Source organism: Alosa alosa, chromosome 1 (genome assembly GCF_017589495.1).
Source record: "Alosa alosa isolate M-15738 ecotype Scorff River chromosome 1, AALO_Geno_1.1, whole genome shotgun sequence".
Lineage (NCBI taxonomy): Eukaryota > Metazoa > Chordata > Actinopteri > Clupeiformes > Clupeidae > Alosa > Alosa alosa.
The window spans coordinates 8,598,080-8,621,342 of record NC_063189.1 but is presented as its reverse complement, the minus strand read 5'-3'; the positions used below and the strand labels follow the sequence as shown (position 1 = coordinate 8,621,342).

At 38.6% G+C, this 23,263-nt stretch overlaps 1 protein-coding gene across 1 annotated transcript; it reads left to right on the top strand.

The window, feature by feature from the left end:
* The first annotated feature begins 746 nt into the window (after positions 1 to 746).
* LOC125304320 lies at positions 747 to 22,159 on the top strand. Its single transcript, XM_048258479.1, has 11 exons — positions 747 to 962; positions 1,234 to 1,576; positions 2,399 to 2,484; positions 2,999 to 3,049; positions 7,415 to 7,720; positions 9,338 to 9,430; positions 9,520 to 9,840; positions 18,117 to 18,164; positions 20,680 to 21,003; positions 21,266 to 21,358; positions 21,533 to 22,159. The coding sequence occupies exons 1-11, from the start codon at positions 875 to 877 to the stop codon at positions 21,691 to 21,693; spliced, it is 1,914 nt and encodes a 637-aa protein (XP_048114436.1). The 5' UTR covers positions 747 to 874; the 3' UTR covers positions 21,694 to 22,159.
* The last annotated feature ends 1,104 nt before the right edge of the window (positions 22,160 to 23,263 follow it).

Below are 23,263 nucleotides of genomic sequence, written 5' to 3'. Positions count from 1 at the left end.
TCCAGATCTTCTTGTGTGGGCCTCAACCCAGTGGTGAGGTCTCCCGCTCCAAGCTTCTCTCACTGGGCGGAGGCCATGTTCAAGAGTTGCTTCTGACACCAATGTAATGATTGATGTGACACACACAGTTGTCCAATCAAAGGTTCATTAGCTGAAGCAGGAATCTCACACATACCATAACATAGGAAACACAAGGAAAGTCAATAAAACAAGCACGATACACGAATAGGGTAGTCACATACAATACACCGGGAAAAACACATGAGGTACAACCTAAAGAAAGACTACACAAGCTAACACATACATGACAAGGTAAACGCAATTACACTCACGAAAACCGACATTACACAAACCAGCATTCACACACATTGCATTCTGGGGCACTCATTCCGGAAGACACTGACGTTACAATATGTTAATCCCAAGCAAATGGTCACTTTCTCTTGTTTGGCTGAACACCAAAAATAACAGTTTCGATTCAAGGCTTTCATGATTAATAGAAACACGTAAAATACAATAATGCGCTTATGATCATGCTGGGATCATCCTGACAGTTTGAATAATTGTGAATACCCAACTAGAATATTGCAAGTGTCTGTCTATCTGTGAATACACTTACATTTACACACTTCTTCATTTAGAGTACAGAGCAAATAAGAGATATTTACCTCCTGAATCCCTCAGATTACATCTAGTTATTCTGTGACTTATTATTGTGCATGCTGCTCTTACCACAGGGGGAAATACTGAGAATTACTGAGAATGTCCTGTTCAACCACTCTGATTGGCTGGCAGCAAGGTTGATTTCAAACCACAACTCCTCCTACTCTACACATCACACCTGTAGAGCTAATGTCATCAACGGCTTTCACATATGTGGTGTTCTTTAGTCCTTGCATTTGAAGCACAGAGGAAAATGATCAGTCCACCCTTTATATGTGTGTGTTCTGTTCTCATCACAGGTGAGAAGTAAATTTGATGGAGCATAATGTTCATTATTTCTTAAATTATTCTCTACTGTAGATGAACCCTTTAGGAATATACGTAATATGCTAAAAAAAAGTATAGGTATAGTATAGTAAAGTATGACGTCACAATGACATCAATGTGGTATGACACTTCGGTTCAGTTGTGGAATGTATTATTTATTTTGAGAGCAATACAAATCAAGCCATCTTTCAACTGAAACACACAGGCATTTCTACACACTGACCTTAATGTCTTTCTTTTCAGTGGTGGGGGCTGTGGAACTCAATCAGGAGATCAGTGTGTCTGCAGCTGTGGGGAAAGAGGTCTCAATTCACTGCACTTATGGAACTGGGTGTTGGGACTACATCCACTGGTACCAGAAAAAGGAGGGAGAGAGCTTTAAGAGAATCTTGTACATAGATATGGATGATGGAACTAAAACAAATGACCCTGGTTATGAGGCATTCCAAACAGAGAAAAAAGGAAATAAATTCACTCTAAAAATCCCACAGTTGAAGTCCTCTCATGCTGCAGTGTACTACTGTGCGTGCTGGGATGAGGATTCCTCCCACAGCCAGAATTCCTGTTGCAGCCTGCACAAAAACTAGTAGCAGGATGGGCTGATATAAACCCAGAGATTCATCTCAGGGAAAGCAAACAAGTTCACATTTTATAAGTCACTTTCAACAAACTGGATATTGCCATATTTGTGTCTGAACTATCCAAGTTAGGTTTTTTTTTGGTTTGTTTCCATGTGCACATTACTCCCTACTTAATTCACCTGCATCATAGATTAACACAATCAACACTCATCACTCTTCAATACAACAAAGTAAAAGAAAACGTGCATGCTCAAGAAATGTGTCTGCATAAATGAAATCACTGGTCTACCCAGGCAGTACAGCTTTAAATACCTCATGCAGCAAACACCATAAAGCATTTAGCCCCAAATATGCCAAAAATGTATATGAGAACCATAAAGCATTTAGCCCCAAATATGCCAAAAATGTATATGAGAACTTGAAATCATCTTGAGAAAAAACCCCTCTAGTTTCACAACATAATGCAATCTTACATCGGTAATAATGACCCGCCAATAGGTGACTCAGCATCTAGCGCAGATAAAAACCCAAATCAGTATTTGGTCAGACAAAGATCTGTTTGAGAGAACACCAAAATAAGTTAAAACACATTCAGCTCAATGTTAATACACCTCAAATAAGACATGTATTCCCATACTGAAATGATCCTGAGAGTTTGAACAACTGTGCCTATCCAAATATAAATGTGCAAATGTATGTGTAAATGGTAAGGAAAACATACACATTGACATCTGTGTCATTCATAGTACAAAGAAAAATGGAAAGATATTTACCCCTGAATCTCTCATATTAACTATAAGCATTTAGCGACACATTGTGTCATTTAGCGACACATTTTTGTGCATGTTGCTCCCACCACAAGAGGAATTACTGAGAATGTCCTGTTCAACCACTCTGATTGGCTGGCAGCAAGGTTGATATCAAACCACAACTCCTCCTACTCTACACATCACACCTGTAGAGCTATCTATATATATCTATCTGAACTAATATCATCAACGGCTTTCACATATCTGGAGTCCTTGCATTTGATGCACATTAAAATTTATACAGTATCTGGTGTATTTACATCTTTGCATTTGGAACACTTTAGAACACCATGGGTCTACCTCTTCTATGTGTGTGTTCTGTTCTCATCAAAGGTGAGATCAAATATGATTCAATCTATAGAGATCTATATATATCTACTGTATATAGTTTGTAAATAATTTCTCTATGTGTACCCTTTTTGGAAAATACAGTTGATGTTACAGCCAGGGATAGAGTAAAGCATGTGGTCAATATCTCTGATGTTTATTTGAAGTTAAACTTGGGGAGTTTTAGTTTGTGAACATCATCATTATTTTCAGGACAATACAACTGAAACCATCTCTAAATTGAAACACACAGGCATTTCTACACACTAACCTTAATGTCTTTCTTTTCAGTGGTGGGGGCTGTGGAACTCAATCAGGACATCAGTGTGACTGCAGCTGTGGGTAAAGAGGTCTCAATTCCCTGCACTCATAGAACTGGGTGTCAATACGCCATCCACTGGTACCAGAAAAAGGAGGGAGAGAGCTTTAAGAGAATCTTGTACATGAAAATAGATGATGGAACCAAAACAAACGATCCTGGTTATCAGGAGTTCAAAGCAGAGAAAAAAGGAAATGAATTTACTCTAAAAATCCCGCAGTTGAAGTCGTCTCATGCGGCAGTGTACTACTGTGCATGCTGGGATTCCTCCTCCCACAGTCAGAATTACTGTTAGCAGCCTGCACAAAAACTAGTAGCAGGATGTCAGAGAGAGGGTCCGAGGCACGTCTGAAGTAAAGTTAAAAGTCCTTTATTTTTCTGAGTGGGACATCAAGCCGATGCGTTTCGGTCGCGTGCGACCTTCTTCAGGGCTGATTAAAACAGTATCAAACAGGTGTGTTTTTAAAGTCCAAAAAGTCATGTGATCCAATCACGTGACTGGTTTGACACAAATTTGACACAACAAAACATAGAGACAAAATGACACAACATGACATGTTAAAGTTAAATACCACTAGAGCACTACACATACCATGTTTCAAGTTGATGTGTAGTTAAGACAATACCAATGTACAAAGCATCACTAACATTAGCACAGCCATGCTGAGGACAAAGAAACAGTCAAAAAACCCATGTAGTTCCTTGTGAGTGGCAGATCCCTCACATACACCTCAGTGGAACAGCAGGAAACAATGAGTATGTTACAGTTCAGTAAACTAAGTACATATCAGGTTTTTCTCATAAAAACACAGAAAAGTCCAGTTCCTCATTCAGTCCAGGAAAGTTCACTGCCTCTAAGGTGTCAATCCAAAAGGATTCTCTCTGGACCAATGTTCTCAGTCTATCCCCACCCCTGATGTCCTTTTGGATGACCTCAATGACCATTACTTTAAGTTTTGTAGGGTTACAATGTGAGGAGGACTGAAAGTGTTTGGCGATGGGATAGTTCAAATTTTTGTTTTTGATTGCATACTTATGTTCTCCAAAGCGGTCCCTCAGTCTCCTCTTAGTGAGGCCAATGTAGAAATAGCCACACTTGCAGTCAAGACGATATATGAAATGAGTAGAGTTGCAATTGGCAAATTGTTTACAATGCAAAGATTTAGTACCAGGTGCATTAATGAAGGTGGTTGACTTGTTGATGTGTGGGCAGTGTCTACAGGCGCCGCACTGAAAAGTGCCTGTGGGTTTGGTCAGGAACGTTTTTGGTTTGGGAGCAGAGATGTAATTTCTTACCAACTTATCCTTGAGGGTAGGGGCCCTTTTCACAGCAAACTGGGGGGGTTCAGCGAAGACAGGGGCCAGAGCAGTGTCACTCAGTAAGATGTCCCAGTTGCTTTTGATGATTTGTTTGATTTTGTTGGTTTGGTTACTGTACTGTAGGGAGCAGAAGGTTCTGTTACTCACAGGTTTCTTGGGTTTGGGTTTGAAGAGGTTGGCTCGTTCAGTTGATTTTGTTTTAGTCAATGCACGGTTCAATGTTTTGTCCTTGTAGCCCCTTTATTTAAAACGTTCATACATGTCAGTTGACTGAACTTCAAAATCATTGTCTGAGTCACAGATTCGTCGGAGTCTCTGAAACTGGCCGTATGGGATGTTTGAAATACTTCAGATATTTAGTGGTTGTTTTTTTATAAAAGGAGGGACGGCCATTAGGAGAATATGGAACGTACAAAACTAAAGATCCTGACCAGGAGTTCAAGTCCATTGTTTTTTCTGGAAAATCCTTACTTTTGCATCTTTGCATAAACCCGACAAATCTCCAGTTCCCAATACAAAAATTAATTCACTAGTATGCCAAGTAGGCAATGAATGAAAATATGTGTATCTTATACTGATTCACAAGCACACCCACCCACATACACACTTCCCTTTGAGCATTTGGTTGCACTTATAATATCATGCTTTACATCACAGCTCACAGTCACCTGTTTGTAGCTCCAAACTCAACACTCACTCTACCCAAGACAGATGTCACCCTGAAAAACAATGAACTTTAATGTGTATATCACTCTTCTGATATCTATAGGTATGGAGTCAATCTGTTGTCAAGTTGTTCTAAAAGTTTAAAAATGCATTTATGAATATCATAACTCTAAGTAAGACCTTTCCACAGGGTGTGTTTTTTTTATTTTTTATTTTGAGGATATATGTTTATAACTCTTCTTTCTTTCTACAGGGGAGGCAGCCAGCATGTTTGAACAGAAGGTCTCAGTGACCAAACCTCTGGGCAAATCAGTAGTGATAACATGCACATACACGACTGGATGTTGGAAAAACACCATTCACTGGTACCAGAAAAAAGATGGAGAAGGTTTCCAGAGAATGTTGTACATGCACAAGGCTCAGACCAAATTCTACTGAAAATCCCTCAAGTGAAGACGTCTCACTCAGCCGTGTACTACTGCGCCTGCTGGGTCTCTGCCACAGTGATCACCATCAGAAACATCCTGTACATAAAACCCACACACTCTTCTATGTAGTAATTCTTATGCACTAAGGAAAGTAGGCTATATAAGCTAGGACTAGGCTACATATAATGATTCACATGCCAACAGTTGAATGAGCTAGTGCATCTCAACTGGACTATTCAGTTTAAACTGGCATCTGTGTAAAAAATAAAAATGTCAGCATATTCAGTATACACAGACAATTTTGTTGATTTTCTTACTATAGCACAAAAAGAAAGATGGTCAGCATCTTACCACACCATTAAAAATCAGCCCTAACCCCAACCAAGCCAGCACTGGGGACAACCTCCCTGAAGTAAGACCAACGCCCGCTCCCTCCCTCCCTGACTTGAGAAAATGAGTCCATCAGATTTACTCTGTGTGTTGTACTTGTGTGGACTAACGTTATGCACCAATCAAAAGCTTTTCCACTGTACTTTCATCATGAGTGAAAGCTAAGGCATCTCTGCATGGACGGTATTGGATGACGAGCACCCTCTCCTGAGGCTGAGTCAGCGCTAAGGCACGCCCATCGGATCCATGGATCTACCCCCAGGTGAGCTGAAATCTGATGGAATAATACTTTGTAAAGCAGTTCTCTACAAGTACCCCTTTTGGAAAATATAGCTGCGTTCACTTCAAAATACAATTGATGTTGTTTAATTTACCAAGTGTAGAGTAAAGGCAGAGACTTTTTTTTTAATGAGGAGACACAGCACTCAAATAATCCTCCATAGAAATGCATTGGGTTAGTTTGTATGCCAATATGGCAGTTGTCTACACATATCCCACCCCTTCCACTGCAAAACGTTGACATGTGAATACATTGAGCCAATCATGTGGTGTGTTGTGAAGACATTGAGCTAATCATGTGGTGTGTTGTGAAGACATAGTGCCAATCATGTGTTGTGATCTCGCCGCTGGAGCAAGGTTGGTGTCGTGAAGCCTTGCGCACGCGCATGTCTGCCAAAATAGATGCCCGATAAGTGCTCAAAAAGCGTTGCAATATGGCCGCCGAGTGATTCAGTATTCTGTATTCTGCATCATAGATGAACAAAATCAACAATCAAACCAATCAGTCCAGCTTGAAATATACCAATTGTAATAACATTGTTTATATCTCCCCAAATTTAGTTTTAATGCCGTTGCAATATTAAGCTTGCAGCAGCCTGTCTGAACAAGAAAGCTGCAATACCACAGAACCTTCAAATGAGTACCTGAGCATCTGGGGGTTCTTCTGACAGTAAGAATATCCAAATGAGTACCTGAGCATCTGGGGGTTCTTCTGACAGTAAGAATATCCAAATAGAATATTGCAAGCATCTGTATACAATGATATGGATTGCATAGATTGCCATCTGCTTCTTGATTTATGGTACAGAACAATGGAAAATGGAAAAGCATTTACCTCTTCAATCCTTCATATGAAATATAATAATTCAACATCTATAGAGATCTATATATATCTACTGTATATAGTTTGTAAATAATTTCTCTATGTGTACCCTTTTTGGAAAATACAGTTGATGTTAGAGCCAAATACTGAGTAAAATGTGTATGTCAGTATGATGTTAATGTGGCCTGCGATGCTGAACTTAGGGAGTTTTAGTTTGTGAATATCATAATTATTTACAACTGTCTAATGAAGAGCGTAAGGCTCAAAACGTAACTTCTGGTGATACTTCAAATAAACAAGTAAAAGAGGAGCTAGTGTGCGGATATTCCTTGAGATTTTCTAAGGCAATAGTTTTCTATCCTGCACCTGTTTCTGGATGTGCGCATGCAACATTTTTGGATTAAGAACAATACAACTGAAATAATTTTGGATTGAAACACACAGGCATTTCTACACACTGACCTTAATGTCTTTCTTTTCAGTGGTGGGGGCTGTGGAACTCAATCAGGAGATCAGTGTGTCTGCAGCTGTGGGGAAAGAGGTCTTAATTCACTGCAATTATGGAGCTGGGTGTGGGAGCTACATCCACTGGTATCAGAAAAAGGAGGGAGAGAGCTTTAAGAGAATCCTGTACGTAGATATAAGCTCTGGTGCCAAAACAAATGATGCTGGTTATCAGGAGTTCAAAGCAGAGAAAAATGGAAATAAATTCACTCTAAAAGTCACGCCGTTGAAGGCCTCTCATGCTGCAGAGTACTACTGTGCCTGCTGGGATTCCTCCTCCCACAGTCAGAATTAATGTTAGCAGCCCGCACAAAAACTAGTAGCAGGATGTGCTGACATAAAACCAGAGATTCATCTCTGGTGGAAATCAAAAAAGTTCACATTTTATAAGTCACTTTCAACAAACTGAATATTGCCATGTTTTTGTGTCTGAACAATCATAGTTATTTTTATTTCTTTTTTAAGATCCTATCTGCATATTACTCCCTACTTAAGATTCCACTATTCACCTGCATCATAGATTAACACAATCAACACTCTTTCTATATTCAGGAACATCACTCTTCAATAAAACAGAGTAAAAGAAAACATGTGCATGCTTAAGGAATGTGTGTGCATAAATGAAATCACTGTTCTACCCATGCAGTGCAGCTTTAATGACCTCATGTAGCAAACACCATAAAGCATTTAGGCCAAAATATGCTAAAAATGTATATGAGAACTTGAAATCATCTTGCAAAAAAAAAAAACTCAGTCTAGTTTCCCAACATGACGCAGTCTTAACCTTACATTGGTAATAATGACCTGCAAATGAGTGACTCAGCATCTAGCCGACATAAAAACCCAAATCAATATTTGGTCAAACAAAGATTTGAGAGAACACCAAAATAAGTTAAAGTACATTCAGCTCAATGTTAATACACCTCAAATAAGACATGTACTTTTCCCATACTGAAATGATCCTGGTAGTTTGAACAACTGTGCCTATCCAAATATAAATGTGCAACTGTCTGTGTAAATGTTAAGGAATAAACATACATCAGCATCTGTGTTATTAAGAGTAGCAAAAAATGGAAAGATATTTACCTTGAGGATTCCTCAGAAGAACATTTGGTTCAAGTTTTACACTATGCATAAGAACAGCAGTGTTTTGTCAAAGTTTGTCTGTTAAAATTGTCTGTTAAAATGACAATCCATCAGCATATATAACAACACACACCAAGCATATAACTGTTTAATTGCTATATTTGAGTACAAAGGTACAAAGGTAAAATGAAGTGAAAAACTTTCCAATAAGGCTTTGTAAAAGCTCTCTTGCCTCAATATAGCCTACATTCTGTGGTTTTATTTCATTCTTTTAAGTGTTTCATTCTTTGAAGTCATCAGAGACTTCTTTCTGACCACATGCCAACAGAAAAACTCAAACCCAGCACTACGTGCAGCAGCTCTTGCCAACATATAGGGGGCACCAGAGCTTAATGTGCGAAAAGAAGACAATGCATCAAGCTGGGACTTTCTTCCAGCCTCTTATTGACTGGTCGAAGCCTTCATACAACAGTTATTTCATGCTGTATGGATCACATTCATATCATACTACATCAAGGATGTGGGTAACCACCTTGAAAACAACTGACAGCAACTCATACCAGTCATCGTTCAGTTTTATGAAGAATGAAAAGTGAATCAGTCCGTTTTATGAAGAATGAAAAGTAAATATTGTCTAAATGAGCTTTGCTGAGAAAAGCAATTCAACCCCAGTCATCAGTTTTCTGTCAAAATGTGTTAAATCAGAGGTTTTTTTTACTAGTGCATTTTTCAAGCAGTGTAATTCTTTCTCTTAAGATGTGTAGAGTTGGGGTGGGCAGAACAAGCACTCCTCCCCTCATGTCTTTGTTGAACAGAAGCACAGATCTTAACACCACCTCTAACACAAAGAGGAGCTTGCTTTGTTACAATGTCAGAGCTCACAGCCATCTTCTTTCTGATCTGTTTTGGTAAGCTTCTCACATAATGTCACACTCTCTGCCATCCTTGCAGGTTCCTTTCAATAACAGTTGTCCTTTTTGTGCTCCATTTTTCCCAGGCTTCACATCAGGTGACACAGGGACAAGTGTGACATACCCAAAGATCTGGACTGTGGTCAAGCTGGGAAGAACTGCCCGGATAGATTGTGAGGTGGACAGCTCTGTTTCTCTGAGCAATAACCCCTTGCACTGGTACAAAAGGAGAGAGGGGGAAGCTTTTACACGGCTCCTTTATCTGCCAGCAGGCCGAAGCACTGTTGAAAAAGATGATGGTGTGAAAGGCTCAGTCACTGCAGGGAAAAAGGGACAAACGTCCACTCTGACCATCTCCAACACCGACTCCAATGACAATGCTGTCTACTACTGCGCGGTGTGGAGCGGAGACACAGTGCTGGTTTTCAAAGGAAGCTCAAACAAAATCTGCCACTGTAGCCTAGAGGGGTGATGAGGTGTGCAGTGAGTGCACAATCCCACTGTTTTAGGCTTAAAGCAACACAATGCTGTTCTTTCACCTCAATGCCTTCAAACTCATTCTGATGCTACACTGACTTATAATATGAAGAAAAAAATTCTGATATTGCCAATGTGCCTAAAATGGCGTTGAATATTGACCTTGAGGAGCCAATTCTTTCATTGTGCTTCTTTAAAACACCTTGGGAATTAAAGGCACAGTGTGTGATTCTGAGCAAACCACCTCCTTTCTGTGCTCCGTGCTGTGTTTTCTAATCAATTATACATATACTGTAAAAAAAGGAAAAGCCAGGGCTGTCCAATTTATCAAACCATATTATGTTACAATTACATAAAACAGTCTAGTTTTGAATGAAACACAACCGTATTGCGCTCAAACAATCATTCTAATTGAACAGTCATTTTATCTAATTTAATTACGTAAGGTAAGCATTTATACTGTGAAAAAAGCAAAAGATAGTTGCCACAGTTACGAAATCACAAAACATGAAATTTAAAACTTTTCAAACACAGTGTTATAACGTTGAACTGAAATATTTTGCCACAGTGATTAATTTGAAAATGAATCATGTATGATCAATGTGAAGCACCAAAGTACTGAACCAGGAAGGCAAATGAATGAACACATGGGATGCTTTGGTGTCACCATTTCACTGTGTTTCCATGAGCCTTTGAAAGGCACTGCGCTAACAGTGTTGCCAAGTTTTCACTTTTTTTATACTCTTTTGAGGGAAATTTGGTCTCTACATTTATCCCAATCTGTGAATTAGTGAAACACACTCAGCACACAGTGAGGTGAAGCACACAATAATCCCGGCGCAGTGAGCTGCCTGCATCAACAGCGGCGCTCGGGGAGCAGTGAGGGATTAGGTGCCTTGCTCAAGGGCACTTCAGCCGTGCCTACTGGTCGTGGTTCGAACCAGCAACCCTCCGGTTACAAGTCCGAAGCGCTAACCAGTAGGCCACAGCTGCCCCCACATGGGTTTTCTTAAAGAGAGTTATGCTTAGAGACCAGTAATTTTTAATATGAGATAAGAATTTAAGATAAGATAAGACTTTATTAAATCCCACAGCCCAATAATGCATAAATAAAAAAGTAAAAGAAAATTGTATACAGTATGTCCAGCATACAAGCACACCTAAAGAATCACTCAGTGATTACAACATGCCATAGCGGCATAGATGTACACGCCTTAGGGTTTTACAAATAAGTTGAGGCAAAGTGGTCCTACACATACACCCCAACCACCTCAACAGGCTCTAGTTGGCAGCCTAGGACAGAGCCGGCCCTTCCCACCAGCTTATTTAGCTTCTTCCTGTCGCTCTCAGAGAACCCACAGCCCCAACAGACTACAGCATAAAAAATTAAATTTTTAAAAACTGATGCCACGACTGTGTCATAAAAAGTCCGTCCACAACAAAACTGAACACACCAAAAGACCTCAGTCTTCTCAGCAGATGGAGACTACTTTGGCGCTTCTTATACAGGGCATCTGTGTTATGTTACCAGACCAGTTTATTCTTAAGGTGAACACCCAGGTATTTGCAGACTGATACCACCTCAATGTCCACTCCCTGGATGTTCACTGGTGCAACTGGTGGTGCCTTACCACTGAAGTCAATCACCATCTCCTTTGTCTCACTGGTGTTCATCTGCAGATGGTTCTTTCCACACCATTCAACAAAACTGGTGATGACTCCCCTGCACTCCAGATGATTATTCCACTTTTTAACACAGCCAACAATGGCTGTGTCATCAGAGAATTTCTGGAGATGGCAGCTGTCTGTGTTGTGTTGAAAGTCTGAAGTGTACAGGGTGAAGAGAAAGGGGGAGAGCCCTGTGCCTTGTGGGACACCCGTACTGCAGACCACTACATCCGACTCACAGCCACGTAGCCTCACATACTGTGGTCTGTTGGTGAGGTAGTTGATGATCCAGGCAGCAAGATGACAGTCGACTCCCGCTCCTTCCAACTTCCCCTCCAATAGTGCCGGCCGGATTGTATTGAACGCACTGGAAAAGTAAAAAAACATGACTCTAACAGAGCCCCCAGTACACTCCAGGTGAGAGAGAACGGTGGAGCAGAAAGACTATTGCATCCTCCACACCGACCCCTAGGTCGATATGTGAACTAGAGGGGATCCAGCTCACTGCCCACCAGTCAACAGAGGTGATTCAGAACAATCTTCTCCATGCTCTTCATCAGGTATGATGTCAGAGCCACTGGTCTAAAGTGATTGGACTCTCTGGGGTGTGCTATCTTGGGGACAGGAACCACACAAGAAGCCTTCCACAGACAGGATTGGGACTCTCTCCAGACTGAGGCTGATGTTAAAGATGTGCAGAAAGTAGCAGTGGTTACCACCACAGACAGACGTGCAGCTGAAATGCTTGTGATTGTTCTTCAGTATACAGGTCTAAAAAAATTTGTACCGTATATCGTGGAAAAGTTCATTCTTTCCATAATTTAGTTCAAAAAGTGAATCTTTCATATGTTCTAGATTCATTACATACAATTACGTGAGATATTTCAAGCCATTTTGTGTTTTAATCTCGATGATTATGACTTACAGCTCATGGAAATCAAAAATCAGCATCTCAAAATATTAGAACAAAGAGGTTATAATACACAAATGTTGGTTTCCTCCAGTTAACACAACCGTAATCATGGGAAAGACTTCTGACTTGACAGTTGTCCAGAAGACACTCATTGACACCCTCTACAAGGGTGTAAACCACAGAAGGGCATTCCTGAAAGGGTAGGCTCACAGAGTGCTTCATCAAAGCATTTTAATGGAAAGTTGACTGGAAGGGAAAAGTGTGGTAGGAATAGGTGCACAATCTGCTGGTGTTGGTCCACTGTGTTTTATCAAGTCTAGAGTCAATGCAGCCATCTACCAGATTTTAGAGCACTTTATGCCTCCATCTGCTGACAAGCTTTATAGAGATGCCGATTCCTTTCCCAGCAGGACTGCTAGTAACTGGTTGGCTGACCATGGTATTACTGTGCTTTATTGGCCAGACAACTAGTCTGACCTGAACTTTAAGGCCTCCATCAAAGCAGCCTGTGCTTCCATAGCTGAATAGCGGCTGTGGCCTACTAGGGGCGGCTGTGGCCTACTGCACCGGGATTAGTGTGTGCTTCACCTCACTGTGTGTACACTGTGTACTGTGTGTGTTTCACTAATTCACGGATTGGGATACATGCAGAGACCAAATTTCCCTCACGGGATCAAAAGAGTATACTTATACTTATACTTACCTCCATACCAAATTACCGATGCAGTAATCTGTGCAAAAGGAGCACGACCATGTATTGAGTGCATACATTAACGATTGCAGATGAGTCAGATTAGTCAGATACAAACGAGAAAAAAATAATCAAAAAATACTGAAGCAGCAAAATTTGTGAAATACAAAATATGTGTCACTGTCAAAATGTTAGGTTGTGACTGTGGGTGTAGGCCTACCACAACCTTGAATTTCCCCTTGGGGATCAATAAAGTATCTATCTATCTATCTATCTATCTATCACAAGAGAATGAAACACATAAATTCAAAAACATGATTCAGGACCATGGACAGCGAGCTCTATTGCCGTGTGAATTGCATCTCATTTGGGCTCATAGTTTATTTCTACAGGCAGGCAGATAAAAAGATCCAGAAAAAAACTCATCCTCATTCTGCTATGACTGCCGTGGTATTCTAGAAGGTTACAAAACGTTTGTCAAACTCCACCCGTCATCAGAGAAAAAATACACTTCCTCGTTCAGTTCAGTTGGACATTTAGGCCTAGTACTATCACGTTGCGTCCGAGAACAATGGCAAAACTTAATTGTCTTCTTGTTCGGTAATAGCCTACTTTAAGAACATAAGCTTCAGATTGTATCAGTTGGAAACTCATTTCACAACTAGGCTAATGTACTGTAACTTCTTTTATATATTTTTGAGCAGGTTTCACATCTGAGCAAGTCATCAACCAGAAACCAGTGGCTGTGTCCAGGAGAAAGAGAACTGCGCTCATAGACTGCGACGTGGACCAGAATTCCTTTCCTTTGGAGTTCCATACACTGCACTGGTACGTGGAAAAAGATGGGAATGTTCCTGTCCGACTCTTACATTTCCCACAAGGCAAACACGAACCTAAAAGAGACGATTGGGTTTCAAAACAATTTGGCGCGTCTAAAAGTGGCCAGAAATCAACTCTTATAATTGCCACTGCAGACACTGGCAACCAGGCAAAGTAATATTGCGCAGTCTGGAGTGGACACGATGATTCTCTGACAGCAAATACACTCACAAAATTTGCAGGCGCTATAACAGAGAGACCAAAGAGCTCACCTTAATATCATGACAACGGTGTGTGCGAGTCCTTCACTTCTCCAAGTAACATATCAAGTCAGTACAAGACACTGCCTGGAAGTTACCCAACAAAACTTTCGAACGGAAACTGTTTTGCATACAGGAACTTCTCGGTATTTCGTGCAGGAGGGTCTCTAGTTTCATTCTCTCAACATGCTGAGAATCATGCCTCCCAGCACATCCGTGGTGTTTTACACTGTGTTTATATGTAAGTATTTGCTACATTATTGAACCAGTTATGTAGCCCAATAATTGTTCATTAATCCGATTTTTCCCCCCTTGTTTACAGCTGTAGCTATGGGAGATCTGAAACTGTACCAATACCGATTATCATGGGTCAAAAGCCGAGGCAAAAGTGTGTTCATCAGCTGCGGAGTAACTGATTTGTCTTCTGGCAATTATATCCATTGGTACCAAAAGAAAGATGGAGAGCCTTTCAGCAGGATACTGTTCATAGACAGTAGAGGGCTTCCAACTGCAGACACCAGCCATCCACAGAGAAATGACTTCAGCAGAGAAAGACAAGGATTCAATTTGAGGATTGATTCAGTGAAGTCTGTTCATTCTGCCACCTACTACTGTGCTGGATGGCAAGGCCACATCATTGCAAACAACACCCAGTATGAAACAAAAACTAGTGACACCTTAAACATGTGCCAACAAGGGGGAAGCCCAGGTTCAATGACCCAGGATCCTGAGCGGGTTGTTCCATAATCTAGAAAGCAGTCATTACCAGCAATATGAATGTAGAAAGGCAATTTGTAACATGCAATACATGGAGAATGACACTTGAATATTTTATAGTGAAATAGTATCCTATGCAATGCAAATAACGTTCCAGTTAGTTTTTGTGCTTTAGTGATTCACTGTGGGAACAACCAAAGTGTTTGTGTAGCAGGTAGATCTTCTCTGCCTGCTATTTCCCCATAGCACCTGCAAGTACTAATGAAGGGGGCGGGGCATAGGCATTTAATCAATCTGGCACCAGTGGAGTGCTACTTAAGAGGGGCAGCAGCCAGTCGCAATGTAGACGCCACTGGTGTAGCCCCCTGTCTGCTACCGTCAGGTATGCTGTCGCCCCATAAACATTTGTGGTTTTATGTTATGTATATTGTGGTGTTTTTGTTTAATCTTCTGTGTTCTGTTCTTTTAGGCAGCACAGTCATGCTGATGGGGAACCTGGGTCGTGCTGCTGTCTTGTCTTGTCTTGGTTTTGCTTTGGTTATTTTATGTTTGGTTTTTGTGTTGTCTGTCTTGTCCTTCTGTTTGTAACTTATGTTTATTTAGTAGGGAGGTGGCTCTGAGGGGGGTTACTCTAAGCATACGTGTGGTGTGGTTTTGTGTATTGCTTATCGCTTTGCGGTGTGCCTTTGCTGTGTAATAGGTGAGCTTTTCTTTATGCTAGCATGTAAAATATTTGTGTGGACGTCCATAGTTGCCACCCTCAGATCCCCACTGCCCAACCCTTTGTGTTAATAAATATTGTTTTTCTGGAATTCATGTCTCCACCGTGTAGTTACAAACCTGAAAGCGGTACAAGCGCTTAAAGATTCCCTGACGCATTAGGCTTTAGGGTGGCGTAGTCAGGTTACTGTGATTGGCCCCTTGGCCCTTCCTATGTATCACCTTGTTACATTCGGATCAGGCACCCGACTCTATGTTACAGGTATGAAACATGAAAACACATGAAGCTGTCTTGACAATTTTTGGAATTAGCAAAATTTACTATGTATGTATGATTTCAAATGATGTTGATGACTCAAAGTACACTGTACTGTGTCTTACACATATTAGTAGCTGTCAACCTCTCATTTATATCATAGTAGAGCTTTTTGATAGAAGAAATGGTGACTTGCCACAAACAATATTTCAGATTTTGGCGACAACAAAGATTTTCAATTTTGGGCAAAGTAAAATGTTGAAGTTGCTATGTTATAAAGCTGGCTGAGTTATTGTGGTTCAGTGTGTCACTGTGGGAGATGGAAAAGTGTTTGGATCGGGCACACGGCTTTATGTGACGGGTGAGAAGTATGCTTTTAAAATACTAGACCACTGGACCACAAGAGCTTTGTGTTTATTATAGATACATATACAAGAGACTTATCAGTTGGTTCAGACAGTGGATGTTAAGTAACATAATGCATATCAGTATTTGTATTGAATTTGATTAGTGTTTATGCTATTAAACACTTTGGGCCAGGAACCAGACTTTTGTCACTGGTAAGATCCCAAATATGTAATTTCAGTAATGTTATAATTCAATCAGGTGTAATGATATGATGGACAGATATTATGCGAAGCATTCTTTACAATCTAAATGTAAGCATGTGGTTCATGTATGTTTTTTTCGTGTTAGTTATGCTGTAACACTGACCTCATTAGTAGTAGATATCAGCGTTAAAATGCTTAGTGACCTTAATCTGATTAGCATGATATTAGCCATATGGTGGCACTAAATAGGTCTTAAATAAATAAATAAAAAATCTCAAGACAGATTAGAAATGGATCGTTAACATTAAAAAAAGCATGGCGATGCAGAGTACTATTTGTTTGCATCTAAATTAGTGTGTACCTCTGGATACTTGATTAAACGGTTTGGAAGAGGTACCAAACTGTTCGTCACTGGTAAGAAGTCCGACAATTTTCCAATAGGCTAAGTAAATTAGTTTAGTTTAGGCCTAATTGTAAGTGGTATCAATGCTGCTGTTCATTTACATAGTGTAAATAAAACTTACAACAAATTCTGGGACAACAGACGTGTGAAATCTAGAGCTAAAACTTTTTGACATGCGTATATTTGATATATTTGACATGCGTATATTTGAGATTTGACATGCGTATATTTGAAATAGCTGTAAGTTATTCTCTTCACCCTCTGAAATTCAGTTTTTGAAAAACACAATGAACCGAGAATTCTGTCCTTAATGTTTTTATATATATATATTTGTTTTGGATAATTTGTTTTGCATCCATAAGAAGTATTTAATGACAAATCACATTGACCATACAAATGTGGTAGGAGCTGTTTTTGTTATATCTGATTGATTGACCTTGACAATTTGTCAACTTCCAAATTCTATACCTTCTTATTGATAGAGGGAATGGTGAACTGCCATAAGCAGTATTTCAGGTTTTGGCGACAAAGATTTTCAATTTTAGGGAAAGTAAAATGTTGAAGTGTGTTATAAAGCTGGCTGAGTTATTGGGGTTCAGTGTGTTACTGTGGGAAACCGAAAAGTCTTTGGATCGGGCACACGACTTTATGTGACAGGTGAGAAGTATGCTTTTAAAATACTGGACCACAAGAGCTTTGTTTTTTATTATAGATACACATACAAGAGACTTACCAGTTGGTTCAGAGAGTGGATGTTAAGTAACATAATGCATATCAGTATGTGTATTGAATTTGATTAGTGTGTATGCTATTAAACTCTTTGGGCCAGGAACTAGACGTTTTGTCACTGGTAAGATACCAAATATGCCATTTCAATAATGTTATCATTTAACCAGATATAATGATATGATTATGTAAAGAATGCCTTGCATAATATCTATCTATCTATCTATCTAAATGTGAGCATGTGGTTCATGTGTGTTTTTTCATGTTAGTTATGCTGTAACACTGACCTCATTAGCAGTAGATATCAGCGTTACTGTAAAATGCTTAGTGATCTTAATCTGATTAGCTTTATATTAGCCATATGGTGATACTAAATATGTATTAAATAAATAAAAAATGGCATAAAACTTTAGCATTAAGATTTTTTAAAAAGCATGGCCATGCAGAGTACTATTTGCTTGCATCAAAATTAGTGTGTACCTCTGGATGGATTAAACGGTTTGGAGGAGGTACCAAACTGTTTGTCACTGGTAAGAAGTCAGATAATTTTCTAATAAGTAAATTAGCTTAGTTTAGACCTAATTTAAACCTAATTGTAAGTGATATCAATGCCGCTGCCATGTTGTTCATTCATGTAGTGTAAATAAAACCTTTAGAAGAAGTCTCGGACAACAGACGAGAAATCACTAAAACTTTTTGAGATGCGTACAGTATATTTGATATAGCTGTATTCTCTTTACTCTCTGAACTTAAGTTATGGAAAAACACAATGAACCAAGAATGCTGTTCCTATTGTTTTTTTATTTGTTATGCATGCATGATAAGTTTTGTCCATGAAAATCACATTGACTATTGGGTATAAGTACAAATGTGGTAGGAGCTGTTTTTGCTATATCTGATTGATTGACACTGAAAGTTTGTCAATTTCCAAATACTACAGAAACTTGAGAGAGTTTGCATTGAGAGTGAATGTTTTAATAAGTAACACAATTGATATCTGTATTTGTGCTGGATTCAATAAGTGTGTACCTCTTCATTAATTAAACGCTTTGGGCAAGGAACCAGACTGTTTGTCACTGGTAAGAGGTCTAACATGCCATTTCAATAATTTCAGTTAAGCAGATAATATTCATAATGAGTGTGATAAAGAATCCTATTTGTCTTGTGTGTGTGTGTACCTCTGGATGGGTTTGGAAACAGTTTGGAAGAGGTATCAGACTTTTTGTCACTGGTACAATTGGGCTGATGCTACCGTGTTGTTCATTCATATAGTGTAAATAAAACCTTTACAAGAATTCTCGGACAACAGACGAGAAAACACTAGAGCTAAAACTTTTTGACATGCGTATATTTGATATAGCTGTAAGTTATTCTCTTTATATAGCTGTAAGTTATTCAATTTAATCTCTGGACTTCAGTTATGGAAAAACACAATGAACCAAGAATTATGTCCCTAATGTTTTTTTTGTTTGTTTTGCATGCATGAGAAGTTTTGTCATGAAAATCACATTGACCATTGGATATAGGTACAAATGTGGTAGGAGCTATTATTATCTGATTGATTGAGCCTGTAAATTCGTCAATTTCCAAATACTACAGAAACTTCAGAAAATTTGTATTCAGAGTGAATGTTTTAATAAGTAACACAATTGATATTGGTATTTGTGCTGGATTAAATAATTGTGTACCTCTGGATATATTAAACGCTTTGGGCAAGGAACCAGACTGTTTGTCACTGGTAGGAGGCTTTTCAATCATTTCAGTTAAAAAAAATATTCATAATCAGTATGTGAGTCCTATTTGTCTTGTGTGTGTGTACCTCTGGATGGATTTGGAAACAATTTGGAAGAGGTACCAGACTAAAATAGGGCTGATTGTACCGTGTTGTTCATTGAGTGTGAATCGGTTTCTCCATAGTACATTCTGGGATGAAACTATAGTGTTAATCTTCCAAGTGTCAAATTTGATATTTGTGTATACTGTATGTGTTTATTGTCCCTGTCTGAACTTAAGATATTGAAGAATACAATGAACTAAGAATTCTGTTTCAAATGTTCTGTATTTTGCATGAGAAATACAGTGCATACAAATGTGTCAGGAGTTTTGTTTCATTAGCTTGACACTTAATATTGGTCCAGTCTGATAAAATATTCAAAATCTTAAGACAGTTTGTTCTGAGAGTGAATAATACGAAGTAATATAAAACATTTTGGCATTCGTGTTGGATTCAGTTAGCGTGTACCTCTATATACGCTTTGGGCCAGGAACCCAACTGTTTGTCACTGTTAAGATCCCAAACATGCCCTTTTGATTACTGAAATGGATTATTGAAACAGTTAATCACATGTCTAAATGTGCTGATCTAAAGAATGCTTCACATAAAATAAGTTTTTATGGAGGAGCTTTTGGTGGAAGGGTACATGTTTTCACTTTTATTATGTGTTTTATCAGGTTATTTATTATATTAATATTGCATATCAAGTGGAAAAAACGCAGTAAACCATTTTCTGAGTTTTTCTGTTTGTTACTACAAATGAGGTGAACTATTGAAATAGGAAAATGTTAGTGACAGATTGATTATTAAATGAGGAATATTGTGATACAGAACAATATTTGTCTTGAACTCAATGAGTGTGTACCTCTGTATGGGTTAAACGGTTTGGAAGCGGTACAAGACTATTTGTCACTGGTAAGAAGTCAGACAACAGTGCTGTAGTGTTGTTCATTCAGTGGTAATAAGCTTTTTTTTTTTATAACAAATTCTGGAATGACAGGTGAGGACGCTACAATCTTTCAAGGATTTTTATTTGTCTAGAGATACTGTTGTAAAACATGTAGTGAGATGGCATTTCAAGTGTATGTTTTGATGTTTGTGTGATATTTGGGTGTATATGTGCACTCTCTTCACTGCTTTTTTATTCAGTGAAAAAATACTGAAACAAACATTCTGACCCTGACAGTCTGTTTTTGTTTTAAATAATTTGTTTTGCATGCATGTTGTAGTTGGTTTCCTAACAATGAGCCGCTGTTTGTCTTAAACCACAGAGAGAGCCATCCGTGCACCTACAGTGAGTGTCTACTCCACCTCCAAAGCTGTAGAACAGAAAATCACCTTTCTGTGCCACGCCAGTGATATGTTTCCAGATATAATCCGATTCACCTGGCAGGAGAAGACCAATGGTCAATGGGTTGACGTGAAAAAGGATGGGCTTGAGTTGCTGGAAGGGAGCTTCTCCAAGGACGACACAAGGACCAGCATGATGCTCATTGACCAGCAGAAGGCCAAGAACAACCAATACGCCTGTACCTACACCCACGAGGCCAACAAGAATGCACAGCAGAGTGAACGTGTTGAGATTGAAAAGAAAGGTACCGCTTTAATGTATGCAGCTTTGGCTAGCACTAGCATTAATGTTGTACTTATGCCATTTGAAATCTTTATCCTTTACTTGCAGTTTCTAAAAGCTTTATAAAAGGCTATATGACATATCATTTAAATATTTTGCCCAAGATTTAACATTTAATTATACATAATTGTAATTAAAGAATTAATGTAGTATGTTATAAATAGTAATTTATGATACGTGGATTTAAATGTAATTATGAATTGTGAAATGCACTTTGTCTAAAGCCTCAGAAGACCAGGGATCTGGGACACAAAAAACACCCATTACACAAACCTGCCCACCGGCCAAAATCACAAATGAGACAGCTAACATAGATGGTAACGTACTTGGAAACCACTACTTTTGTAATAATTCACAAAATAATAACCACATACATTTTTTTAAGGAAAAATAAATAAATTTATCCCTGAGAAAATGATATTGTTTATATGTAAAAACCAATGTAATTTTGGACATTGTATTTCACATTTGTCATGTCCCCCCATTTTTAGCTCTTACAGAGCTCTTTGGAGCAGCACGCAGTCTGTATCTGGCAACATGGGTGTACACTATGATGATTTTTAAAAGCATGGTGTACTTCTGTGCCGTCTCCTACTTCCTGTGCACAAGGAAGATGGGAGGCAAGCCCTCTGGCAACAGGAGAGCTCCCTGATACCAGAAGTGCAGTGATTTGCTTATTCTATATTGACAAGATCTTTTTGAATGAGTGTTTTTTTTGTAATGCTTGTGTCATGTCATGTCAAATTGGACAACTTACAGCTACTTCTACAGCATTTTCTAAATGTCTCAATATATAGTAGGATCTGTGCATTAGCCTCTTTCCTCCAATGTTTTTTGTTGTCCTTATTGATTAGTTTGTAATGCTGTGATATGCACCTGGCATCTTAATACTGGTTTGTCCAGCTGTATTATCTTGTAAATTAGCATACTATACTTTACCTTTTCAATTTCAACTACTCCAATTTATAATGAATATAGCTAGAAATACAGAAAATATTGTAAAATTGAATATGGAAATTATTCTACTTTGTGCTTTATACCTTCTTCTGAAATAATAAAATAACTAATGATTGGGCTATGTAAGATGACATTAAATTGGATTAAAATGTTTTAAATGATCACCTGTGTAATCGGTGATATGTAACTGAAATCTTAATTATAAAATGCTATTCTTTCAGCTTTCAGATACAGTTAAATTCAGTTAAATTCCAACACCTCTCATGCGTATATCTGAAATATGTCAGATCAGACAAAGCTAACACGTTTTCAATACTTGACATGGTCTCCTTTTTGTAAGCATGAAACAAACTTATTATCAGGGAGTTGTTATTGGATAACTAATATACTAATTTTATCTGCTGCCTGAAAAATGTGACAGCAAAATACTTAATATATCTTGTATGATTGCAGATGGTGGTTTTGTGAAATTATCAAATATGCCATACTTCTACAGGACTATTTCTTTAAAGACCATCTTCTTCATTAGTTGTATTATACTGCTGTAAAAATGCACATTAATATTGGTTGATCATTTGCATTACTTAGTCAAAAGTGAAGATAAAGTGATAGTCATTCAAATCCCCTATCTGGATCAGATTAATTCAAATAGCATCTCTAAATGCAGCCATAAGTCACTTTTAGAGATATACTGTACATATTTCAAAGCATAAAGCTGGCCATTTCAAATATTTATAAAAATAGTTGGATCAAACAAAGGCAAAACAATTTTTAACCCTTGCATGTAAACGTGAGATCACTGCCTGATTTGTAATAAAGCATAGCACCAGAGTAACCTTATTCGTTTGTCATTAATATTTCATAAGCTAATTCCGAGTGAAACTAATTCTTATAACTCTGTTTTGTTAAAATAAATTATAAGTCTGATACATTATAAATGATATACAGTATTTCTAGGTTATGAAAAAGTGTAGCACTCAGTCCCACAAATGAAAATGCACAACTTGGACATTCACAGGTCCAGAGATGTTTCACTCTTATGCAATTGTACATAATGTGCACAGTTGCTACATTTGTCTAATCAGACGTATTAATCTTTGTATGGTACAAAAATTAGCACATGAGCTTTTGAAACTTCAGCCGCTCTACAGACACTGTGGTAGGAACATGTGGTTAATGTGCACATGATACTAAGACAGCACTTACTGGAAAAAAGTGCAACAGTTTAACCACAGCTTGATTGCATGCACGCTGGTGCGATGGTG